Genomic DNA, 22,492 nt, shown 5'->3' on the forward strand with positions numbered 1-22,492 from the left:
GACGAGCAGAGGACCCGCAGCGCCAGATAAGACGTAGGGAGGAAGAGGCAACTGGAGGAGAAAAGAAAAGAGATGGAGAAAAGGACGAGGACTGCGCGGGCGTGAAAGGGGTCCGCGGTGGGCTTCACTCACAGTCCAGGTGCTTTTTCTTGGGGCCCATGATCTCGTGGGTCGTGGCCTTGCATACTGTCTTGGACACCGCGGAGCCGGTGACACTGTGCTGGGCGGCTGTGATTCGGTCCGTCAGGCTCTGGCCAGACATCTCTGCGGCTCCTCCGCCACCCCTTCTGCTCGCCAGCCGGCGGGGACCGGGACCCCCAAGTGCTGGAGGGCCCCCACCCCCCACCGCACCCCCTACCCCCACCGGCTCCTAGCCCGCCTGCCGGCCTGGGGCGGGGCTCAGGGCCGCGCGCTGCCACTCAGCCTGCAGAGAGCCGGCTCGTGTTCCCCGCGGGGTCCGACACGATGTCGAGCAGTTCCTTGCCCCCGCCTCAGATCTGCCCACCCCTTCCCTGGTCAGCTGGAGCCGGGCTGGGTAAGAGGGACAGGCAGCTGCAGGAAAATGGCGGCGCCAGGCTCCTCCTCGGAGCTTTCCGGGCTGCCCCGGGTCACGTGACTAGGGCACCGCCCCTCCTCCCTTCTCCCGCCCCTTTTTCCTTCCCTTTTCTCCTCCACGCCAGCCCTCCCTCGCTCGGCGAGGGAAGAGCGGGGCGGCGCCCGCGCGTTACGTGATGGAACCCGCCCGGCGGGCGCAACAGGAGGCCGGCCCGGGGGGAGTGCGCGGCCCGCCGCGTCACGTGGCCCTCTCTGCCAACAGGTCGCCTAAGGCTGGGCCCGGGGGGGGGGGGTGGTCACAGGGGGGGGGGCGGGGCGGGGGAGGGGCCGTGAGGTCGGCGCGCTGCGGGGTGGGATGGCCTAGGGCCTGAGGTTGAAACCCACGGCTTGACAAAGAGGAGGTGCAGCTGCTTGCACAGCTTCTTCTAAGGAAGAGGGTGTCAGGGCTCTGACTCCTGGGGCTTTCCTAGCCGAGTCAAGACTGTGTTTGGTGACGCCCCCAAAGCCGTCCTCCTGGCTTAAAGAAAAAGGTTCCAGCCAATCTTCAGAACCTGCCAGCAGGCCTCTCTTCAAGGTGGAACTGTTGAAGCTTCCTGTTTGTTTACCCCAGAAAGGTTTTTTTTTTTTTTCCTCCCTTGTTCCTTGAGAGACTTTGAAATGTCACTTGGTTTTGTTTATCTTTACTCTGAAAACTGGACGTGTAGCTTCGAGTCTAAATTTAGATACTAACCGGCCAGTATTCATCCTCTAGGGTGTCAAATAGGACAGGAAACACATAGCTTCGCTGGAATTCGAAAAGGGAAGTAGTAGGATGATGTCAACAGCGATTAGCTTGACCCTACAAGGCTGACTGCTGTGGTGATTAAAGGTCCAGACCATAGAAGGAAGTGAGAGGGGTAGTAAATGGAAAAGTTCCATTCAAAGGGTCAGAAATAAGTACCTGCCATCTCTCCAGGTTTATTTTTCTTCCCTTGGACCTATTTTCTCTTTGGGTGATCCAGATTTCCATGGAAAGATATTGACACTGCCTTGCCTTGCAGACATTTTAGAGCTGAGTTGTTATATCTCAAAAATCTCTTTTGTAAGACCCAGAAGATCTATTAACAAAGCCTTTTAAAATGCTATTACTGGCCTACATTTAACTCATAGTTAGGGATAAATTTTAAAATCTATGAATGTTAAGTTACCATCATAGTCATATGTAATCTTGCTACTTTCAAATGAAATGCTAACATACTCAGAAAATCTGTGTACACCATCTGCCAACCAAATCCAAAATACTGTGCTCCAATCTGGTGACTCTCAAATGAGGCAAAACTAATAGATATTTGTATTTTATGTATCATATGAAGAATTGTGTGGTATCCTCCCATTGCCTTTCTCTCACAAACCCCACATACACACCCTGCTTTCTTTCTGTTTGTCTCGCTGCCCACCCCCACTATGGCTGGTGAAATTATGCAGCCCCATGCTTTTACAAAAAACTTACAGTTCTAAACCAACAGGCTTCATCCTTATCAAACCAGCTTCAAATTTCATAAAACTGTAATGACTTCCTTCAGTACATCTGCAGTCCATCAGTGATTTTGGTGTCCAGTTTTCTACCCCATGTGTATCAAGGAGTGGAATTACCCAATTCTCAAGAAATGTCAACCATCATTGCTACTCTTCTGTGGGTTTCATTGTTTAAGTTACTGATTGGCCTGAATCTCTGCTTGATAAACCCCAATAGAGGTGATCTAGCTATCAATTGGAAATATTTTATCCTTGGAGACAATGTAAAAGTTATTCCTGAGCACCCAGCAGGAAACACATTTTTATGCACTCCTGTAAAAGATAATCCAGGAAAGTTTTTCAAATGATCTTTGTGCAAATAATCAAGTTCCATTTCTTGCTCTCTCTCTCACCCTCCTTTGACTTCTGCTCTAGAAACACAGCAAGAAGACTCTCGCTAGATACCAGATCCTCAATCTTGGACTTCCCAGCTTCCAAAAATGTGAGCCAGTACATTTATGTGTATTTTAAATGCCCCAGCTTGTGGTATTCTGTTACAGCATGTTATCCATGTTACATGGACTAAGACAAGCTACACTATCACTACCCTAGAGGATAAAATTAAGAATTCAGCCTGGGATACACATCTCTTCATGATCTAATCCTTACCTAACTACTTACTGAACTTTAACTCTTCTTGTTCCCCTACATGCACTCAAACCATGCCACCAGGTAAGATCCAGGGAGGTCCCCAGAAGGGAAAAGTGAACCTCAACTCAGCCCTGGCAAGTTCTCGACTTACACCATAGAAAGGAATTTCAGCATAAATTAAAAGTAATATAAAACTAGAGTCCTGTTTCCTTCCTTGCTTGTTTCCTTTCTACCTATCCTATTTCTTCTCTCCTATCCCAATACTACTTACCATACTGTCTTTCATACCCCAATAGGTAGGCAGTTGTCTCCTTGTGTAATATTTTGTACATATTTCTGTGATTGATTTTATTGCTCAACGTAGGGGTGAGGAGATATCCTTATGCTAGTATTGTGCCTAATGTATGGTAGACACACAGTAGAATGATGGTTGAATGAATAAAGAAAACATTTAAATCACTCATTTACATACATCACTCCAAATCTTTCATTTGATAAAATTTACCCACTTTTTCACAAATGTATCATGACCATCCCATAATTAATCTGTCTGGCGCATCATCTTTACTTAGTACTTTGCTAATAATTCACTCTTCCCAAAATATATATCAAATACCTACTGTATGAGAGACACCATTGTAGTTGCTGAATACTGTTCTAACAGTGAACCCATCAGTCCTTCCGGAAATAATAAGTTCCTTACTTTGATTACCAATTCAAAGACCTATTTGCTTTACAAATGAACAGTCCAAAATAGAAGGAAACAACTTGAATAGTATGTTATTTCCTACACTCTTCCAACTAAAAGTTTTGTTGTAGAGAGGCATAGATGTACAGGGAAGAAGCAACTGCTTTTTTTTATGCCTCCTATGTACTACATAATTTTTTTTTCATTTAATTCCTATCACAATAACTGCAGAAAAGTGTTATGCACATCTAATTCAGGAAAACAAACAATGCTTATAAGTAATGTAACTTCCTCAAAGTCCACAGATTCTAAATAGCAGAAGCAAGATTTAAGAACTTATTCTCTTTCTACTACTTTTTCCAGACCCTTTGTCCATTCTTTTTTGTTGTGTTTTTTGGTTTTGGTTTTTTTTTTTTTTTTGAATGTTTATTTTGTTTTGTTTTGCTCTTTTTTTTTTTTTTTTTTTTTGGTACCAGAGATTAAAACCAGGGTGCTACCACTGAGCAACATCCCTAGCCCTTTTCATTCTTTATTTTGAGACAGGATCTGGCTAAATTGCTGAGGCTGGCCTTGAACTTGTGACACTCCTGCCTCAGCCTCTGAACTGCTAGGATTACAGGTGGTAGTCGCTTCAAACCTTGGGCCAATTTTTTTTTTTTTTTTTTTTGGTATCAGGGATTGAAATGGTATACTGTACCTGAGGAAACTTGGTGATATCTATGACTTAAAAGTAGGAAAATGTCAGCTTTTGGTGCAGTGGCACATGCCTATAATCCCAGCAGTTTAGGAGGCTGAGACAGGAAGATCGAAAGTTTAAAGCCAGCCTCAGCAAAAAGCAAGGCACTAAGCAACTCAGTGAGATCCTGTCTCTAAATAATATACAAAAAAGGGCTGGGAATGTGGTTGAGTGCTCCTGAGTTCAATCCCCAGTATCCCTCACCCCTGCAAAAGTAGAAAAGTGAGGGAGAAAAAGAATATAGAAGAGAAAATGAACCAGAATTTTTACACTTTTATACTTAAACCCATTTCCAAATCCAGAAACAGTCTACTAGTTCCTTATTGTTACTGTTAGAAATGCAGTTATACTTTTTTAGCATTCTGTTCATGAAGTTGATAGGAACACCTGGCAACTCCTTCCTCCCTGAGCTTACTATGTTCACACTTCCTGGTGTAGCCAAATCAGTAAAAGATTACCTTATATACCTTACAAAAAATAAGGACTTTTCTTTGTAGCTGAATTATCTTGCTAGAACTCAAGCAATTACTACATTTCAATGTAGGAAACTTATTCTAGCACTCAGCATACATATTTATGATAATAGCAATAGCATATAACTTTGTTCATTATGTACCCTGTGATAACCATGTTACATAAAGTATATCTTTGACCCTAAAACAGCTTGTGGATCACCAAAATATTTCCTTTTCCTCCAGAACACAGTTGAACTATGTTTCCCAGCTCCCACTGTGATTAGTTGAGGTCATGTAACTGATTTCTGTCCAAGAGAATGTGAACAGAAATGACAAAAATCATTGGCCTTGAAAACCTCCCATACTTGGTCTATATTTTCTTTCTCTTCCTAACTACCACCTGAATAAAAACTTCAAAGAATTAATTATGGTTTTGATATAAGGTGTTCCCCCAAAGCTCTTGTGTTTCTGCAGGAATATTCAAAGGTAAGATGATTGGATTATGAGAGCTATAACATAATCAGTCAATCCTAGTTTGAATTACTGAGTAGGAACTATAGGAAGGTGGAAAGTGGCTGAAGGAGGTATGTCACTAGGGCCTTACACTAGAAGGATGCACCTTCCCTCAGGGGGACCCCCCCCCACACACACACACACACTGCTTTCTGACCCTGCCAGGAGCTGAGCAGCTTTATTCCAATGGGCCCTTCCTCATGTTGTGCTCCCCAGAGCAATGTAATTAGCTATCACCAATGGACTGAGACATTTGGAACCATGAACCCCAAATAAACGTTTTCTCCTCTAAGTGGTTGCTGTCATATATTTTGGTCATAGTGACAAAAAAAAAAAGAAAGAAAAGAAACAATAAGATATCTAGTATTCATTTTTGTCTATAACCTAACAGACTGAATCAAGTAAAAATGAACCACAACATTCAACATTGAACCAAAATGAGATCAGACGCTAATGTTGAAATTAGGTCATTAAATTATAACCAATAGGTTATATAAATAAAATGGAGGAGATTCGTGATTTTAGGCATTGGGAGAAGCACTGGATTTTAGAGTCAGACACACTTAGGTCTGAACTCAGGTTTATAACTAGGAAAATTATTCAGTTTCCTCATACATAATACAGGGTTAATGGTACATATTTTGCAGACTTCCTGTCAGGATTAAAATAATGTACACTAAAACTAGTATAAGCCGGGTGTGATGGCTCACACCTGTAATCCCAGCAGCTCAGAAAACTAAGCCAAGAAGATCACGAGTTCAAAGCCAGCCTCAGCAAAAGTGAGGTGCTAAGCAATTCAATGAGATCCTGTCTCCAAATAAAATAACCAAATAGGGCTGGGGATGTGGCTTAGTGGTTAAGTGCCCCTGAGCATAATCCCTGGTACTGCCCCCCTCCAAAAAAAAACAAAAAACTAGTATAATGCTTGGCACACTAAAATTAGTCAATTTTATTATAAATAAAGCACTCCAATACATTCTTAGGACACCAGGGTAAATTAGTCAAAATATTAACTAAAAAATCGTATTTATTTATTTATTTATGATACCAGGGATTGAAGCCAGGGGCACTTAATCACTGAACCACATCCCCAGCTCTTTTCATTTACTTATTTTTTATTTTGAGATAGGGTCTCACTAAGTTGCTGAAGCAGGCCTTGAATTTGCAGTCCTCCTGCCTCAGCCTCACAAGATACCAGGGATTGAAGCCAGGGGCACTTAATCACTGAACCACACCCCCAGCTCTTTTCATTTACTTATTTTTTATTTTGAGATAGGGTCTCACTAAGTTGCTGAAGCAGGCCTTAAATTTGCAGTCCTCCTGCCTCAGCCTCACAAGCTGCTGGGATTATAGGCATGTACTACTGCACTCAGCTAACAAAAAGTATTTATTACTCTGATAGAGATTGCACGGAATATATAGTAATTGTAAAATTAACATATCTCTGTACAGATGGATCAATGAAATTTCCCTAGGGGGATAGACCTTAAGTGAGTCTTGAAGGATGATCAGGAGTTATGAAGGAATCAGGAAATTATTCCAAACAGAAAAACCCACACATTCAAAAGAATAAGCTGCTTGAAGGCTGAAAATAGTGGTATATGGCTGAAGCATAGTGTGTGTGGGATTCTTATTCATTCACTCAGCAAGAACTGTAGTTATTGAGCCCCTCGAAATGGTAAATAGTGTTCTGTGTCCTGAAAGCATATCAGTGAACAAACTAGGAATTTCCTGACTTCCTGGTGTTTATTTTCAAGTAAAATATATAACAAAGAAGAAATAAATATGAAATAAATACAGAAGATGAAGAATGCTATGAAGAAAAATGAAGCATGAATCAAGAATGATAGGGGAGCTGGGCACAGTGATATAACCCTGTAATCCCAGCAACTTGGGAGACTGAAGCAAGAGAATCACAAATTCAAAGCCAGCCTCAGCAACTTAGCAAGACCATGGTTCAAAAAGTAAAAAAGAGTGGGGATATAGCTCAGTGATAAAGCACCCCTGGGTTCAACCCCCTAGTACCAAAAAGCAAATAATGGTATGTAAGAAGACTTTAAACCCAGTAGTAAGGTAAAATCTAGGGAGGTGACAGTGGATAGTGGGAGTCAGCAATGCAAATATTGGAGGGAAGATCATTTCACAAAAGGAAAACAATGAGTACAATGACTCTTATGCAGGAATAAGATTGACTTGTTTGCAGAAGAGCAAGGCTGTCTAGTAGAGAAAGGGTGAAGCAGAGTTCTAGGAGGTGACCTCAAAGATAGTCAGACCATGAAGAGTTTTGTAAGGCATGTTGAAAACTCCATTATAATATTTAGAGATAGATGTCGTATGAAAATAGCCAGCTAGCCCATTGGAACAAACTGATAACTGCATGAAATAAGGCCATTTCCATCCAAGATCATTGAACAAGGCCCCATTCATTATCATGTTCTTTGTATCCTATTCTCTTGGCTGTTTTATCCCCTTCCTTTGAAGTAATGTTCTTGATTGCTAATGGACACCTTAGTCCTTGACTCCTGGTATTCCCAAGACCCAAATTTTGACAATTAGCAGATATGGGAACTAATTCAACAAACCCTGGTAAGGTTGAACAGACCCTACCCAAATTAATTTAAAAAGACACTTAAGGAAAGCCCAAATAGATTATGGCACATGTTTTTATTCTCTGGTTTGAAAATATAGGAATACAGCTTTAAAATGCCTTGCAAACTTCAATAATTTTTGTCTTAGTGTCTGTTGCATTGCTGTTACCAGATATATAATCTTCAGTTTTAAATATTCCTGCCTACCATTGTTAAACTGGATGATTTACAAATGATATCCAACAAAAAGATCAAGATACTTTAGAGGTCAAAATGACTACCATGAAAAACTCACTATACAATTGTGACATTAAATAGTAATCCAGATATAGATTGATCTTGTCTCAGAAGAATAATAGTATTTCTTCCAAGTTGGCCTGAAGATTGACAGAAAGGAGGGGAAATGAGAATTGAAGCAAAAACTAATAATTTGCGAAATGGATCAACTATTATTCTATCATGTGCAACATAAACTACTGAAGCTCTATTTTAACACCAACTTGTTTAGACCCATAGACTACAAAATAAACCACAGATAGAGTAATTTAGTTGTATTTACACAGATATATATGTTTTAGGTTACAAATTTGAACCAATACCTTCCAGGACTACTAACATCCACCAGCTACTCTGTTATTAACACCATCCCCTTCCTAAATCTTATAAGTATCTCTTCCTAACTTGTTCCTTTTGAGACATTTAAAACTCAGTTACAGTAAAGCTTCCCCAAATCAGAACTTTAATGAATCCAGATTTTTAAGGTTTTTTCATGATTTTTGTATGAAATATGGAAGGCTAAATCATATCTCTTCTCTGCCTCAAATATACCCATGGCCACAGAGACAAACCCACACATGTTCAGTCATCTGATTCTTGACAAAGGTGCCAAAAACATATTGTAGAAAAGATAACCATCTGTTAAAAAGGCTATCTACATGTACGAGAATGAAACAGCAGGGCACAGTGGTATACACCTGTAATCCCAAGGACTAGGGAGGCTGAGACAGGAGGATTTTGAGTTCTAAGCTGGCCTCAACAAGTTAGTAAGGCCCTAAGCAACTCAGCAAGACCCTATCTCTAAATAAAACACAAAAAAGGGATAGGGATATGGCTCAGATTAAGTGTCTCTGGGTTCAATCCCCAGCACCAAAAAAAAAGAAAAGAAACTAGACTTTATCTCTCACCCTACACAAAAATCAACTCAAAATGGATCAAAGGCTGGGCATGGTGGCACAACTTGCAATCCCAGCAGCTTGGGAGGCTGAAACAAGAGGATCACAAGTTTTAAGCCAGTCTCAGCAACATAAACAAACCCTAAGCAACTTAGCAAGACCTGTCTCAAAACAAAAAGAATTGAGGATGTGGCTCAGTTGTTAAATGCCCCTGGGTTCAATCCCCACTACCACCACTATCAACAAAAAAGGATTGAAGACCTAGAATAATTTTTTTTTCTTTCTTTTTTTTTTTTTTTTTGTGTGTGTATGTGGCTGAGGACTGAACCCAGGGCCTTGCACATGTGAGGCAAGCACTCTACCAATTGAGCTATATCTCCGGTCCTAGAATAATTTCTCATTATTCAAAGACCAGAAACTATGTAACTTCTAGAAGAAAATGTAGGGTCAGCACTCAGTTTTTAGGCACCAATCATGACTTTCTCAATAGGACCCCAAAAGCTCAGGAAATAATGCCAATAGTTAATAAATGGGATGGCATCAAATCAAAACATTCCACACAGCACAGGAAACAATTAGGAATACAAAGAGAGAACTTACAGGATTTTAGGAGAAAAATTTTGGTAGCTACTCTTCTAATAGAGGGTAAATCCAGAATTCCTAAAGAATTCAAAAAACTTGGGGGCTGGGGTTGTAGCTCAGTAGTAGAGCACTTGCCTCACATGTGTGAGGCACTGAGTTCATTTCTCAGCACCATATATAAGTAACAGCTAAAAAAATATTTAAAAAGTTAACACTAAAAAAATCCAAATAACCCAATTAATAAGTGAAAACATGAACTAAACACACATTTCTCAAAGAAACACAAATGGAAACAAAAATATGAAAAAATATTCAACGTCTTTAGCAATTAAGGAAATTCAAATCAAAATTACACTGAGATTTCATCTCATGCCAGTCAGAATGCCAGTCACTAAGAATATAAATAATAATAAATGCTGAAAGAATACGGATAAAAAGGAACACCTTTATACTGTTGGTAGGATTGTAAATTAGTACAATTACTGTAGAAATCAGTATGGAGATTCCTCAAAAGAGTAGGTATGGAACCACCGTGTGACTCAGCCATGCTACTCCTTGGTATTTATCCTAAAGAGTTAAAGTCATCACACTACAGTGATATATGCATACCCATTTTTATAGCAGCACAATTCACAATAGACATACTATGAAACCAGCTTTGTGTTCATCCATTGGATGAATTGGATAAAGAAAATGTGATATATATACAATGGAGATTTATTTAATAATAAAGAAGAATGAAATTATGTCATTTGTAGGAAAATGGATGGAACTTGAGACCATTATGTTAAGTTAAATAAGCCAAAATCAGAAGGTCAAAGATCATATGTTTTCTCTTATATGTGGAAGCTAGAGAGGAAAGAGGAAAAGAAAGGTGTAGGGAGCGGCTCAGGGATTTCATGAAAGTCAAAGATCATTAAAGGAAAGGAACTGGGGAGTAGCAGGAGAAGAGGGAGGGGGAAGTATTGGGAAGTGATATTGGCCAAATTATATTATTATATTGTACAAATATGTAACAACAAATCCCATCATTATGTACAACTAGAATGCACCAATAAAAAATATGTTCATGGTCTAATCCCCAGAATTTGCAAATTTATCTTACATGGTAAATAGAATGTTGCAGGTGTGATTAAGTTAAGAATAGGAGCTTGTCCTGGATTATCTGATTGAAGCTGATGTAATATGGTCCTTATAAGAAGAAGACAGTCAGAAGGAGGAGAAGGATATGTGATAACAAAAACAGAGATAGGAGTGATGTGGTCATAAGCCAAGAAAAGTCACCTTTAGAAGCTGAAAGAAACAAGGAATGGATTCTCTTCTTAAATGTCCAGAAAGAACCAGTTCTGTCAATGCCTTGTTTTTAGCCTCATCAGACTGATTTTAGACTTCTAACTTAAAGTAATTTTGTCAGGGTTAGAAGTCTAAAATCAGATAACAGATTAAATTTCTGCTGTTAAGTCACTATGTTTGTGGAATTTTGTTACTGCAGAAATAGGAAAGTAATATAGAAAGCTTTGGCAGGAATTTGGATTTTATTCTGTGTGAGATGAGAATTCATTAGATTTTTAAACAGGGATGACATGATCTCAAGATATTTTAAAAAGTATTATTGCTGGGTATAGAATGGAATGTAAAAGCAAGTGTAGAAGAAAGGAAACTAGGTAAGAAGGAATTTCTATAGACTAGAAGAGCAGTGATAGTGACTTGAATTAGAAGAGATGACATGGAAATCAAAAGAAGCACATAGATTTAGATATATTTTGAATAAACAATATACAGAATTTGCTGATGGAATGAATAGTGGGGAGAAGAATCTGGAGATAGAGGCTCAAGTAAAGAGACTATACAAGGATAATGCCTAGGATTTTGGACTGAACAACTGAGTGAATGAAGAATGAGGGCAGATGAACTGGGAAGAAAGATGGCTGCCAGGTCGTATAGGACCTCATGTCACACTAAAGAGTACAGACATTGTCTTGAGGAGTGAGGAAGCACTGAAAGATTATAAGCATTGAAATGGCATGAAGGATTAATGGATCTTTTTGGTAACTTACATTTTTAAAATTAATTTAATCGATTAAATGATACACAGAGCCAGAAACTGTTATTCCATCTCTTTCCTTAGTTTGCTACCCATGTCATGCTTTGGCTTTTAGTTTAATTAGAGCAACATTATAAGATTAGATATCAAGAAATTTCTGCACAGCTGAAGTTTACATCTCTGGTCTTCATCAGGCCTAATTCACAGAAGGCTGATAGAAGATTAGAAAACAAAAATCTCATAAAAATAATTGTACTTGTTCATAACAGCCCAAGGGCAAGATCAAAAGAAAATTAGCTAATAGGTAAAGGACATTTTAATAGTGACATTAGAGATGAGAAGAAGGATATAAATTCTAGATATAGAAAGTAATATGCATAATACTTAGAAATATAATGGGTAGGGTAGCATAATGCAAAGTTTAAGTTGATTCCTTGGTTTCTGACCTGGGCTACCTGAATGTCTCATGATGCTATTCACTGAAAAAGAAACCTAAAAGGAGAGGATTTGGGGGAAATGTCAGGGAGAAAATTTATTCAGTTTAGAGTTTAGACATCTCAATTTTTTGAAGTTAAAAACACTATAGCAGATTTAGGTTCACAGAAAAAATTAGTGTAAAATACAAACAATTCCCATATAGCTCCTGTCTGCACACATGCACAAACTCCCCAACTATGATCATCATGTGCTACAATGGTGTATTTGTTACAATCAGTAGTACATCATTCTCACCAAAAATCCATATTTACATTAGGGCACAATCTTGGTATTGTACATTCTGTGAATTTTGACAAACATATGATGACGTGCACCTACAATTATCATATACAATATATATATATATATATATATGTGTGTGTACATATATATATATATATATATATATATATATATATATATTGCCCTAAAAATTCTCTATGCTCTACCTAATCATTCCTTCCTTTCCCTAACCCCTGACAGCTGATGATTTTTAGCATCTCCATAGTTTTTGCCCTTTCCAGAATATCATATTTGTGGAATCATACAGTATGTAGCCTTTTCAGACTGGCTTCTTTCACTTAGTAATATGCATTTAAGATTCCTCCGTGTCTTTTCATGACTTCATAACTTATTTGTTTTTAGCACTGAATAATACTATCTTTTGTCTAGATGTATCACAGTTTTTTTGTCCATCCATTTACTGAAGGACATCTTGGTTGCTCCCAGATTTGGGCAATTATGAATAAAGTTGCTAAACATTCATGTGTTTTTATGAGAGTGGACATAAGTTTTCAATTCAGCTGGTAAATACCAAAGAATTCAATTGGTAGATAGTATAATATGTTTAGTTTTGTGAGAAATTGCCAAAATCTTCCAAAGGGCTGTGTCATTTTGCATTCTCACCAGCAATGAATGACTTTTCTGTTGTACCACATCCTTGCCAGCCTTTGTTGTTATCATCGTTATGAATATTGGCTGTTTAAATAGGTATATACTTCTCATTGTTGTTTTAATTTGCAGTGACCCAATGGTATATATAATACTAAACTTCTTTTCATACACTTACTTTCCATCTGTATATCTTGTTTGGTGAAGTGTCTTATTATGGTGTAGATATATTAGTTTCTGACTTGGGCTATCTGAATGTCTCATGATGCTATTCACTGAAAAAGAAACCTAGAAGGAGAGGAATTCGGAGAGAAGTCAGGGAGAAAATGTAATTAGTTTAGAGTTCAGCATCTTAATTTTTTAAAGTAAAAAACAAAATTATAGCAGATTTAGGTTCACAGCAAAATTTAGTATAAAATACAAACAATAGCAGGCTGTTTTTTTATTGTTGAATTTTGAAAACTCTTTATATATTTTGGGTAATAGTCCTTTCTCAGATATATTTTACAAATATCTTTTCTTTTTTCAAGCATAGAAACTAGCAAGTTTTATTTAAAGAATGGAAACAGACTTCTCCCAGGAGGAAGAAGAGGGCCATAGCTGGTATCCTGGTATCCCAAGAAATGGGAGCATCCTGTCCTTTTATGCATCTTGGGTTTCTTTGTTCTCCTGCCCTTTTCCCTCCTTATCTCTCTCCTTTCTTTCCCCATCCTGTATATGTGACTAGGCCCAAGAGATGCCAGTGGGATGGCCAAAAGGTGAGAAGCAGATGGACTGGGAGGATTTTTTTTTTTTTTGAACCCACATCTATAGTAGTTTGTTATAGCAGCCTAAATGGATTAGGACACATTTTAATGTTCCATTTTGATTTAATTATTGTGAAGATTATAAAATCTATGTCTGAATTCACTTCTTCTGCATGTAGATGTACAGTTGTTCCAGCTCTGTTTGTTGAAAAGACAATCTTTACTTCATTGTGTTGCCTTTGCTCCTATGTCTAAGAACAGTTGATAAACACCTGTAATCCTAGTAGTCAGGAAGCAGGTGCAGGATCATTTGAGCTCAGGAGTTTGAGACCCTGTGTAAAAAAAAAAAAAAAAAAAAAGAAAAGAAAAGAAAAGAAAAAGAAAGCTGATTATCTCACTTATTTCACATGGGTCTACTTCTAGGCAATTTTGTTTCATTGATCTCTTTGCCTTAGCTTCACAGTGAGTCTTGAATTCTGGTGTCAATCTTCTAATATTGTTCTTTTCCTTTGGTATTGAGTTGGCTATTCTGGATCTCTTACCTCTCAATATGCACTTTACAATCAGCTCTCAGTTTCCACAAATAGCATGCTAGGGTTTTGATTGGGATGACATTGAATTTATTGGTAAAGTTGGGAATACTTCATGTTATGGTTTGGATGTGAGGTGTTCCCCCAAAGCTCATGTGAAACAGTGCAAGAAGCTTCAGAGGATAAATGATTGGGTTGTGATAGTATTAACCCAATCAGTGAATTAACCCCTTGATAGGGATTAAGTGAATGCTGGGTAACTGAAGGCTGGTAGGTGTGGCTGGAGGAGGTGGGCATGGGGGTGTGGTTTTGAGGTATCTGGCAACTGGAGTCTCTCTGCTTTCTGATCACCATGTTAACTGCTTACCTCTGCTACACTCTTCCACCATGTTCAGCCTCATCTTGAGCCCCAAGGAATGGAGCTGACTGTCTGTGGACTGAGACCTCTGAAACTGTGAGCCTCGAATAAACTTTTCCTACTCTACAATTGTTCAGTTCAGATCTTTTAGTTGTAGAGGTGAAAAAATTGGTAGATAGTAACAATTGGCATCTTGGGTCTTTTGTTTGTTTGTTACTGGGAATCAAACCCAGGGGCCCTCAACCACTGAGCTACATCCCCAGCCCTTTTTATTTTTTATTTTGAGACAGGGTCTCACTAAGTTGCTAAGGCTGGCTTTGAACTTGTAATCCTCCTGTCTCGGTCTCCTGAGTTGCTGGGATTAGAGGCATGTGCCACCATAACAGGCAGCTTTCTGTTTTAGAAGTTATTAATTATTGATGTAATTTCTTTAGTACGTATAGGTCTACTCAGATTATGTATTAATTCTTGTGTGAGCTTTGGCAAGCTGTGACTTTGAAGGAATTAGTTCATTTCATCAAGGTTATAAAATATGTGAGCATACAATTGTTCACATGTTTCTTTATTATACTTTTAATGTCCATGAATATCAATAGTGTTATCCCTTCTTTAATTTCTTGATATTAGTCATTCGCTTGTGTCTTTTTCCCTTTTTACTGAGTTAGTTTGGCTAAATGTTTATTGATTTTTTTTTTCAAAGAACCAGTCATCAATTTTCTTTTTTTAAAAAAAATTTTAATTTGGGCTGGGATTGTGGCTCAGCGATAGAGTGCTCATCTAGGACATGCGAGGCCCTGGGTTTGATCCTCAGCACCACATAAAAATAAAATAAAAGATATTGTGTCCAACTACAACTAAAAAAAAATAAATATTTTTTAAAAATTCAATTAATAAATCTATTTATTCTACTTAGGTATATATGACAGCAGGATGCATTTTGATTCATTGTACACAATTGCAACACAACTTTTTATTTTCTCTGGTTGTACACGATGTTGCACCATATGTGTAGTCATAATGTACCTAGAGTAATGATGTCCATTTCACTCCACCGTCTTTCCTGCCCCCATTCCCCCTCCCTCCCCTTTGCTCAATCACAGTTCCTCCATTCTCCGCCCCCATTGGGGATCAGCATCTACTTATCAGAGAGAACATTCAGTCTTTGGATTTTTTAGGGATTGGTTTACTTTGCTTAGCATGATATTCTCCAGCTCCATACATTTACCTGAAAATGCCATAATTGTATTCTCTTTTAATGCGGAGTAATGTTCCATTGTGTATACCACAGTTCTTTATCCATTCATCTATTGAAGGGCATCTAAGTTGGTTCTAGAGCTGTGTCCCTGTAGTATGCTGATTTTAAGTCCTTTGGGTATAGACCAAGGAGTGGGATAGCTGGGACAAATGGTGGTTCCATTCCAAGTTTTCTAAGGGATCTCCATACTGCTTTCCAGATTGGTTGCACCAATTTGCAGTCCCACCAGCAATGTGCCTTTCCCCCCACATCCTTGCCAAAACTTATTGTTGTTTGTATTCTTGATAACTGCCATTCTGACTGTCAAGAGATGAAATCTTAGAGTAGTTTTGATTTGCATTTCTCTAATTACTAGAGATGTTGAACATTTTTTTTGTAGATTTGTTGATCAATTGTATACCTTCTTCTGAGAAGTGTCTGTTCAGCTCCTTAGTCCATTTATTTATTTTTTTAAGCATCCTTTTTTTTTAACCTTTATTTTATTTATTTATTTTTATGTGGTTCTGAGAATTGAATCCAGTGCCTCACACATGCTAGGCAAGCGTTCTACCACTGAGCCACAGCCCCAGCCCTAGCCCATTTATTGATTGGGTTGTTTTTGTTTTGTTTTTGGTGTTAAGTTTTTTGAGTTCTTTATATATCCTAGAGATTAGTTCTCTATCTGATGTGCATGTGGTAAAAATTTGCTCCCAACATGTAGGGTTTCTCTTTACCGCCTTGATTGTTTCTTTTGCTGAGAGAAACTTTTTAGTTGAGTCTATCCCATTTATTGATTATTGATTTTATTTCTTGCACTTTAGGAGTCTTATAAAGGAAGTTGGGGCCTATTCCAACATGATGAAGATTTGGGCCTACTTTTTCTTCTATTAGTCGCAGTGTCTCTGATTCCTAGGTGATCTGATTCCTAGGTCCTTGATCCACTTTGAGTTGAGTTTTGTGCATGGTAAGAGATAGGGGTTAGTTTCATTTTTCTTCATATGGATTTCCAGTTTTCCCAGCACTGTCTGTTGAAAAGGCTATCTTTTCTCCAGTGTATGTTTTTGGCACCTTTGTCTAGTATGAGATAACTGTATTTATATGGGTTTGTCTATGGGCCTTCTTCTATTCTGTACCATTGGTCTACGTGTCCAGCCATCGATTTTCTTAATTTTTCTCTATTCATTTCCTGTTTTCAATTTCATTATTTATTATTAATTAATTTCATTAATTATTATTTCTCCTCTTCTGATTAGTTTGCATTTCATTTGCTGTATTTTTTTGGGGGGGTTCCCTAATGTGGAAGCTTAGATAATTGATTTTAGATATTTCTTCTTTCTAATGTGTGTATTCAATGCCATAAATTTTCCTCTAAGCACTGCTTTTGCTTTATCCCACAAATTTTGGTAAGTTGTATTTTCATTTTCATTTAGTTTGAAATAGTTTTACATTTCTCTGATCTATGTAGTGTTTTAGAAATATATGTTTAATATCCATGTATTTTGGTGTTATCTATATATCACGTCTGTTATTTATTTCTAGTTTTTTTTTTTTCCTAGTTCCCGTGTGGTCTGTTAGCAGACATTGTACAATTTCTATTCTTTTAAGTTTTTTAAAAGTGTATTTTATGGCAAGGAGTATGATCTGTTTTGGTAAATGTTTCATATGATATTGAAAAGATATGTAATATCTGTTGTTGGATAAAGTGGCTATAGATGTCAATTGTATCTAGTTGATGGGTAGTACTTTTCGATTTAACTATATCCTTACTGATTTTCTGCTTGCTGACTCTTCCCCCTCCTTTTTTTTTTTTTTGGTACCAGGGATTGAATCCGGGGGAACTTAACTATGAAGCCACATCCCAGCCCCTTTTATTTTTTAATTTGAGAGATAGCCTTTCTAAGTTGCTTAGAGCCTTGCTAAGTTGCTGAGGCTGGCCTTAAACTTGCAATCCTCCTGCCTCAGCTTTCTGAGCCACTGGGATGACAGGTATGCATTATCACACCCAGCCTCTTCCCCTTCTTTTAGTTGTATCAGTTTTTTACTTCACATAATTTGATGCTCTATTGTTAGGTATGTAACATAAGGAATGTTATATTTCCTTGAAGTATTGATCCCTTTATCATTTTGTGATATATTGATCCCTAATACTTTCCTTGGTCTGAATTCTGCTCTGACTGAATTTAACATAGCTAATTTGGCTTTCTTTTGATTAGTATTGGAATGATACATCTTTATCTCCTTACTTGTTTTATTTATTTATTTGGTTGTGGGGATTGAACCCAGGGGCCCATAACCACTTGGCTATATCCCGGGTCCTTTTTATTTTTTGTTTTGAGGCAGGGTCTCCCTGAGTTGCTTAAGGCCTTATTAAGTTGCTTAGGCTGGCTTCAAAGTCAAGATCCTCCTGCCTCAGTCTCCCAAATCACTGGGAATACAGGCATACTCTACCATGCCAGGCTATTTGTTTCATTTGTATTTAAAATGTGTCTTGTAGACAACATATAGTCAGATCTTACTTTGTGATCAAGCCTGATAAAAAATTTTATTTGGTGTATTTAGATCATTAATGTTTAAAGTGATTATTTATATATAATCACTTAGATTCTATACCTACCATATATAATGGCATTAATATCTGCCACATTTGTTTCTATGTTCCACTGTTGCTCTCATTCTTTGTTCCTACTTTTATACACTTTTTATACTTTTATGATTTTTTTGTTTTGGTTTCTGTTTTTTTTTTTTCAGTACTGGGATTGAACCCAGGGACACTTTACCACTGATCCACATCCCCATCCCTTTTCAATTTTTTCTTTTGAAACAGAGTTTCCCTAAATTGCCAAGGCTATCTATGAACTCACAATTCTCCTGAATCAACCTCCTGAGTCAGTGGGATTTTAGGTTGCATCACTGGGTACCCATTTTTTTCCATATATAGAATATATATATATTTAGAGAGAGAGAGAATTTTAATATTTATTTATTTATTTTTTCAGCGGACACAGCATCTTTGTTTGTATGTGGTGCTGAGGATTGAACCCGGGCCACATGCATGCCAGGGGAGCGCGCTACCACTTGAGCCACATCCCCAGCCCCCCATATTTTTTTATTAGTACATTATACTTCTATGTACTGGTGTGATTTGTTGTCATACATACACACAGTACATAATATAATGGGTGCCCATTTTTAATTGAGAGTTTTGTATGATTCCATTTTCTTTCCTATCTTAGAATATCAGTTATACTCATTTTGTTTTACATATTTTGGTGGTTGTGCTAGAGTTTATAATATACATAACAAAATACTTATAATAACAAAATACTTCTAATTCATCCATCCTGCCACTGTATCATTCATTTCACTCACACAAAATCCTATGTAAGCATATATGTGCATATATATATTCAATATATATACATATATTCAATATATATATATATATATTCAAATACATTATTGAGTTCTTATTTAGAACAAAATGTTATGTAAGATAAGAATAAGATAATAAAAGTTTTTATTTAACCTTAACTTATTTATTCTCCAAACTTCATTCTTTCTTTATGAGGATCCAAGTTTCTGACATATATCATTTTCCTATCTCTGAAAAAATTGTTTTGGCATTTCTTGCAAAGCAGGTCTCCTAGCAACAAAATCTTTTTAATTTTTTGTTTGAGTAAGATTGAACCCAGTGTTGATTTACCACTGAACTACATCCCCAGTTCTTTTTATCGTTTATTTTGAGACAGGGTCTCACTAAGTTGCTGAGGGTTCTACATTGGTGAGGCTGGCCTCAAATTTGCGATCCTGCTGCCTCAGGCTCCTCAGTTACTGGAATTACAGGCGTGCACTACCTTGCCTGGCTTCTACTTCAATTTTGAAGGATACTTTTTTAGGGTGTAGAATTCTAGTTTTATGTCTTTGTTTTGTTCTTTTTTTCCTTTTTGCTCTTTAAATATTTCACTCCATTCTCTTCTTACTAATAATTCCATAGAATATAATTACTACATAATTTCTAAGGTAAAGTCAGGTTTAATCCTTACCTATATTTCTCTATAGTAAAATGTTTTTTTCCTCTGACTTCTTTCAAGATTTTTTCTTTATTTTTGTCACTTTGAATATGATATGGCTATATGCAGTTTTGTCCTGTGTGGTATTCTCTGAGCCACCTGGTTTTTGAATGATATTAAGGAGTAATTCTGTCATTATTGCTTCAAATATTGCTTCAGTTCCTTTCTTTCTCCTATTACATTCCCATTACATGTATGCTATATTTTTGCAGTTGTTTCGTAATTTGGGGATATTCTGATGGTTTTTTGGTCCTCTACATCAGAGATTCCTCAATGTAGTCAAGTCTATTAATGAGCCCATTCTTCATTTTTGTTTTTTGCAGTGTTTTTATCTCTAGTAGAATTTCCATCTCTTTGCTTACATTTTAAATTTCTCCTTCTTCTTCTTCTTCTTCTTCTTCTTCTTCTTCTTCTTCTTCTTCTTCTTCTTCTTCTTCTTCTTCTTCTTCTTCTTCTTCTTCTTCTTTCTTCTTCTTCTTTCTTCTTCTTCTCTTTTCTTCTTCTTCTTTGTATCAGGGATTGAATTCAGGGGCACTTGACCACTGAGTCATATCCCCTGCCCTTTTATGTATTTTAATTAGAGACCCTGTCTCACTGAGTTGCTTAGTGCCTTGCTTTTGGCCAAGGCTGGCTTTGAACTCATGATCATCCTGCCTCAGCCTCCTGAGCCTATGGGATTACAGGCATGTGCTACCATGCCTGGCTAATTTGTACTTGAATGATGTCTTTTTCACATTAGAGCCCTTGGCACATTAATTATAGTTGTTTTAATTCTCAATCTGATAATTCCACAATCCCTACCATACCTCACCCTGATTCTGATGCTTTTTTTCAAACTATTTTTTTTTTGCCTTGTGTATTACTGTTTTATTTTTAGTGTGTCTTGTATACTACTGTTTTGTAGTATGACATGATTAACTGAATGACAGAAATTCCAGTAAATAGCCTTTAGTGAAAGGGTGATAAGGCTTGTGGAGGATGCAAAGCATTCTATATTTCCATAGTCAGATCTCAGTCTTTTGGTGCCTGTGCCCCTCAAATATGATCTTCATTAGTCTATCTTAGCTTTTCCTCTACATTAGCTGTGATAAGCAGCAGGAATTGGTGTTTCCCTTTCCCTGGGTAGGTCAGGTTCTGATAAAACACCAGCAGCCTAAGCTCTTATGGTATAATATAAAAATATATTTGATTTTTGCCCATGTCTTCTAGCACAGAGCTATTAAAACTCTTGGAATTTTTTAATAATAGAATTGTCCTTTTTTTTTTTTTAATTCGCAATGAGTCCCTTTCAACCAACTTTAGTTCATGCTAATGAAACAACTTAAGTTGGGGCCCCTAAATGGTCTTTGGATGGGGCTGGTAACAAGAAGACCAAGGTTGGGGTTGCAGCTCAGTGGTAGAGTGCTTACTTAGAATGTGTGAGGCACTGGATTCAATTCTCATCACTGCATGTAAATAAATAAGTAAAATAAATGTCCATCAACAACTAAATATGAAAAATAAAAATAAAATAAAAGAAAGACCAAGTGACTAAAGGGTTGGAACTTAACCCACTAACCTCTAATTTCAGGGAATAGGGAACCTGGAGCTTGAGCTCTATAAAAGTACTTGAAAGTAGAATGTGATGCAGAGATAGAACATTTGCCGGTCATGTGTGAGGCCCTGTGTTCAATCCCTGATACCACAAAAATAGTTTAAAAATTTTTAAAAATGTAAACATTTAAATTTATAAAGCTTCCAAATAGGTGAATGCATTTATGTGCCAGAGGGTGATTGGTGCATGCCAGCTTCATTGGGAAAGAATGGTGCATCCCAGCCCTTGCCTTATGTACTTCCTCATCTAGTTGATCACTTATATCTATTTTAACAAGTAAGCAAGTGAGTAAAATTCATTCTTAAAATCTGTGGGCTATTCTAGCAAAATTTTGAACCTGAAAGGGTTCATGAGAACTCAAAATTTATAATCAGTCAGTCAGAAGTATGAGTGGCCTGGAACTTATGTTTGGCATCTTAGATGGGGAAGTTTTATGGGACTAACCCCTTAAGCCTGCTTAGTTTGATATATAATATATAAATATTCACATATTATAATATAATGTAAATATTCACATATTGTAATATAATATAAATATTCACATATTTTTATTATATGTATTTTATTGTATATATAAATATATATTATTTTTAATTGACACATAGTAATGATACATATTTATGGGGTACAGTGGACATTTCAATACTTGAATACATTGCATAATGATCAGATCCGGAGAACTGGCATATCTGTCACTTCAGATGTGTATCATTTCTTTGTGTTGGGAAAAATTTAAATCTTCTAGATATTCTGAAATATTCAATTGATTGTTGACAACTCTAGTTATCCTAGTATTCCAGAGAACATTAGAACTTATTTCTCCTATCCAACTGCACCCCTACACCCATTATCTGTCCCTATAGACGTTTCTAATTATGGGTTTCTGCTCTGGCAAGTTGTGATTCTTCAGTTTGGGGGCAGAGGTTTGCCCTGTGACCTCACTAAGAAGTGTTGTTGAATTTTTTGTTTTTTTCAAGTTTTTACATGTTAAGATGAAGTGGTAACATTTAAGTTATTTACATGCTGCAATGGAAATTGGAGGTCCTGGACATATTGATTTTGTGTTGCTCATAGACATCCAATTGGAGCTGTCCAAGACCACAGGGCATTAATC

General features: G+C 37.4%; 1 protein-coding gene and 1 long non-coding RNA gene across 10 annotated transcripts in view; one reads left to right on the forward strand and one right to left on the reverse strand.

Annotated features, from left to right (window-relative positions):
- Positions 1 to 588, reverse strand: part of Picalm (phosphatidylinositol binding clathrin assembly protein) — a 100,541-nt gene extending 99,953 nt beyond the window's left edge. For 3 of the 9 annotated variants that reach the window (XM_071616572.1, XM_071616571.1, XM_027942448.2), the window contains exon 1: positions 133 to 585. In XM_071616572.1, the coding sequence (XP_071472673.1) occupies positions 133 to 262 (130 nt within the window). In that variant the 5' untranslated portion in view covers positions 263 to 585. Of the gene's footprint in view, positions 1 to 132 lie in introns of all 9 variants that reach the window. The other 6 variants (XM_071616568.1, XM_071616567.1, XM_071616570.1 and 3 more) reach the window with 3 other exon arrangements.
- A 364-nt stretch (positions 589 to 952) lies between these two features.
- Positions 953 to 22,492, forward strand: part of LOC139706897 (uncharacterized) — a 52,711-nt gene continuing 31,171 nt past the window's right edge. The window contains exons 1-2 of the long non-coding RNA XR_011708585.1: positions 953 to 1,129; positions 2,485 to 2,551. This is a non-coding gene — a long non-coding RNA (uncharacterized lncRNA). The remainder of the gene's footprint in view (positions 1,130 to 2,484; positions 2,552 to 22,492) is intronic.

Source organism: Marmota flaviventris, chromosome 9, assembly GCF_047511675.1.
Source record: "Marmota flaviventris isolate mMarFla1 chromosome 9, mMarFla1.hap1, whole genome shotgun sequence".
NCBI classification, from domain to species: domain Eukaryota; kingdom Metazoa; phylum Chordata; class Mammalia; order Rodentia; family Sciuridae; genus Marmota; species Marmota flaviventris.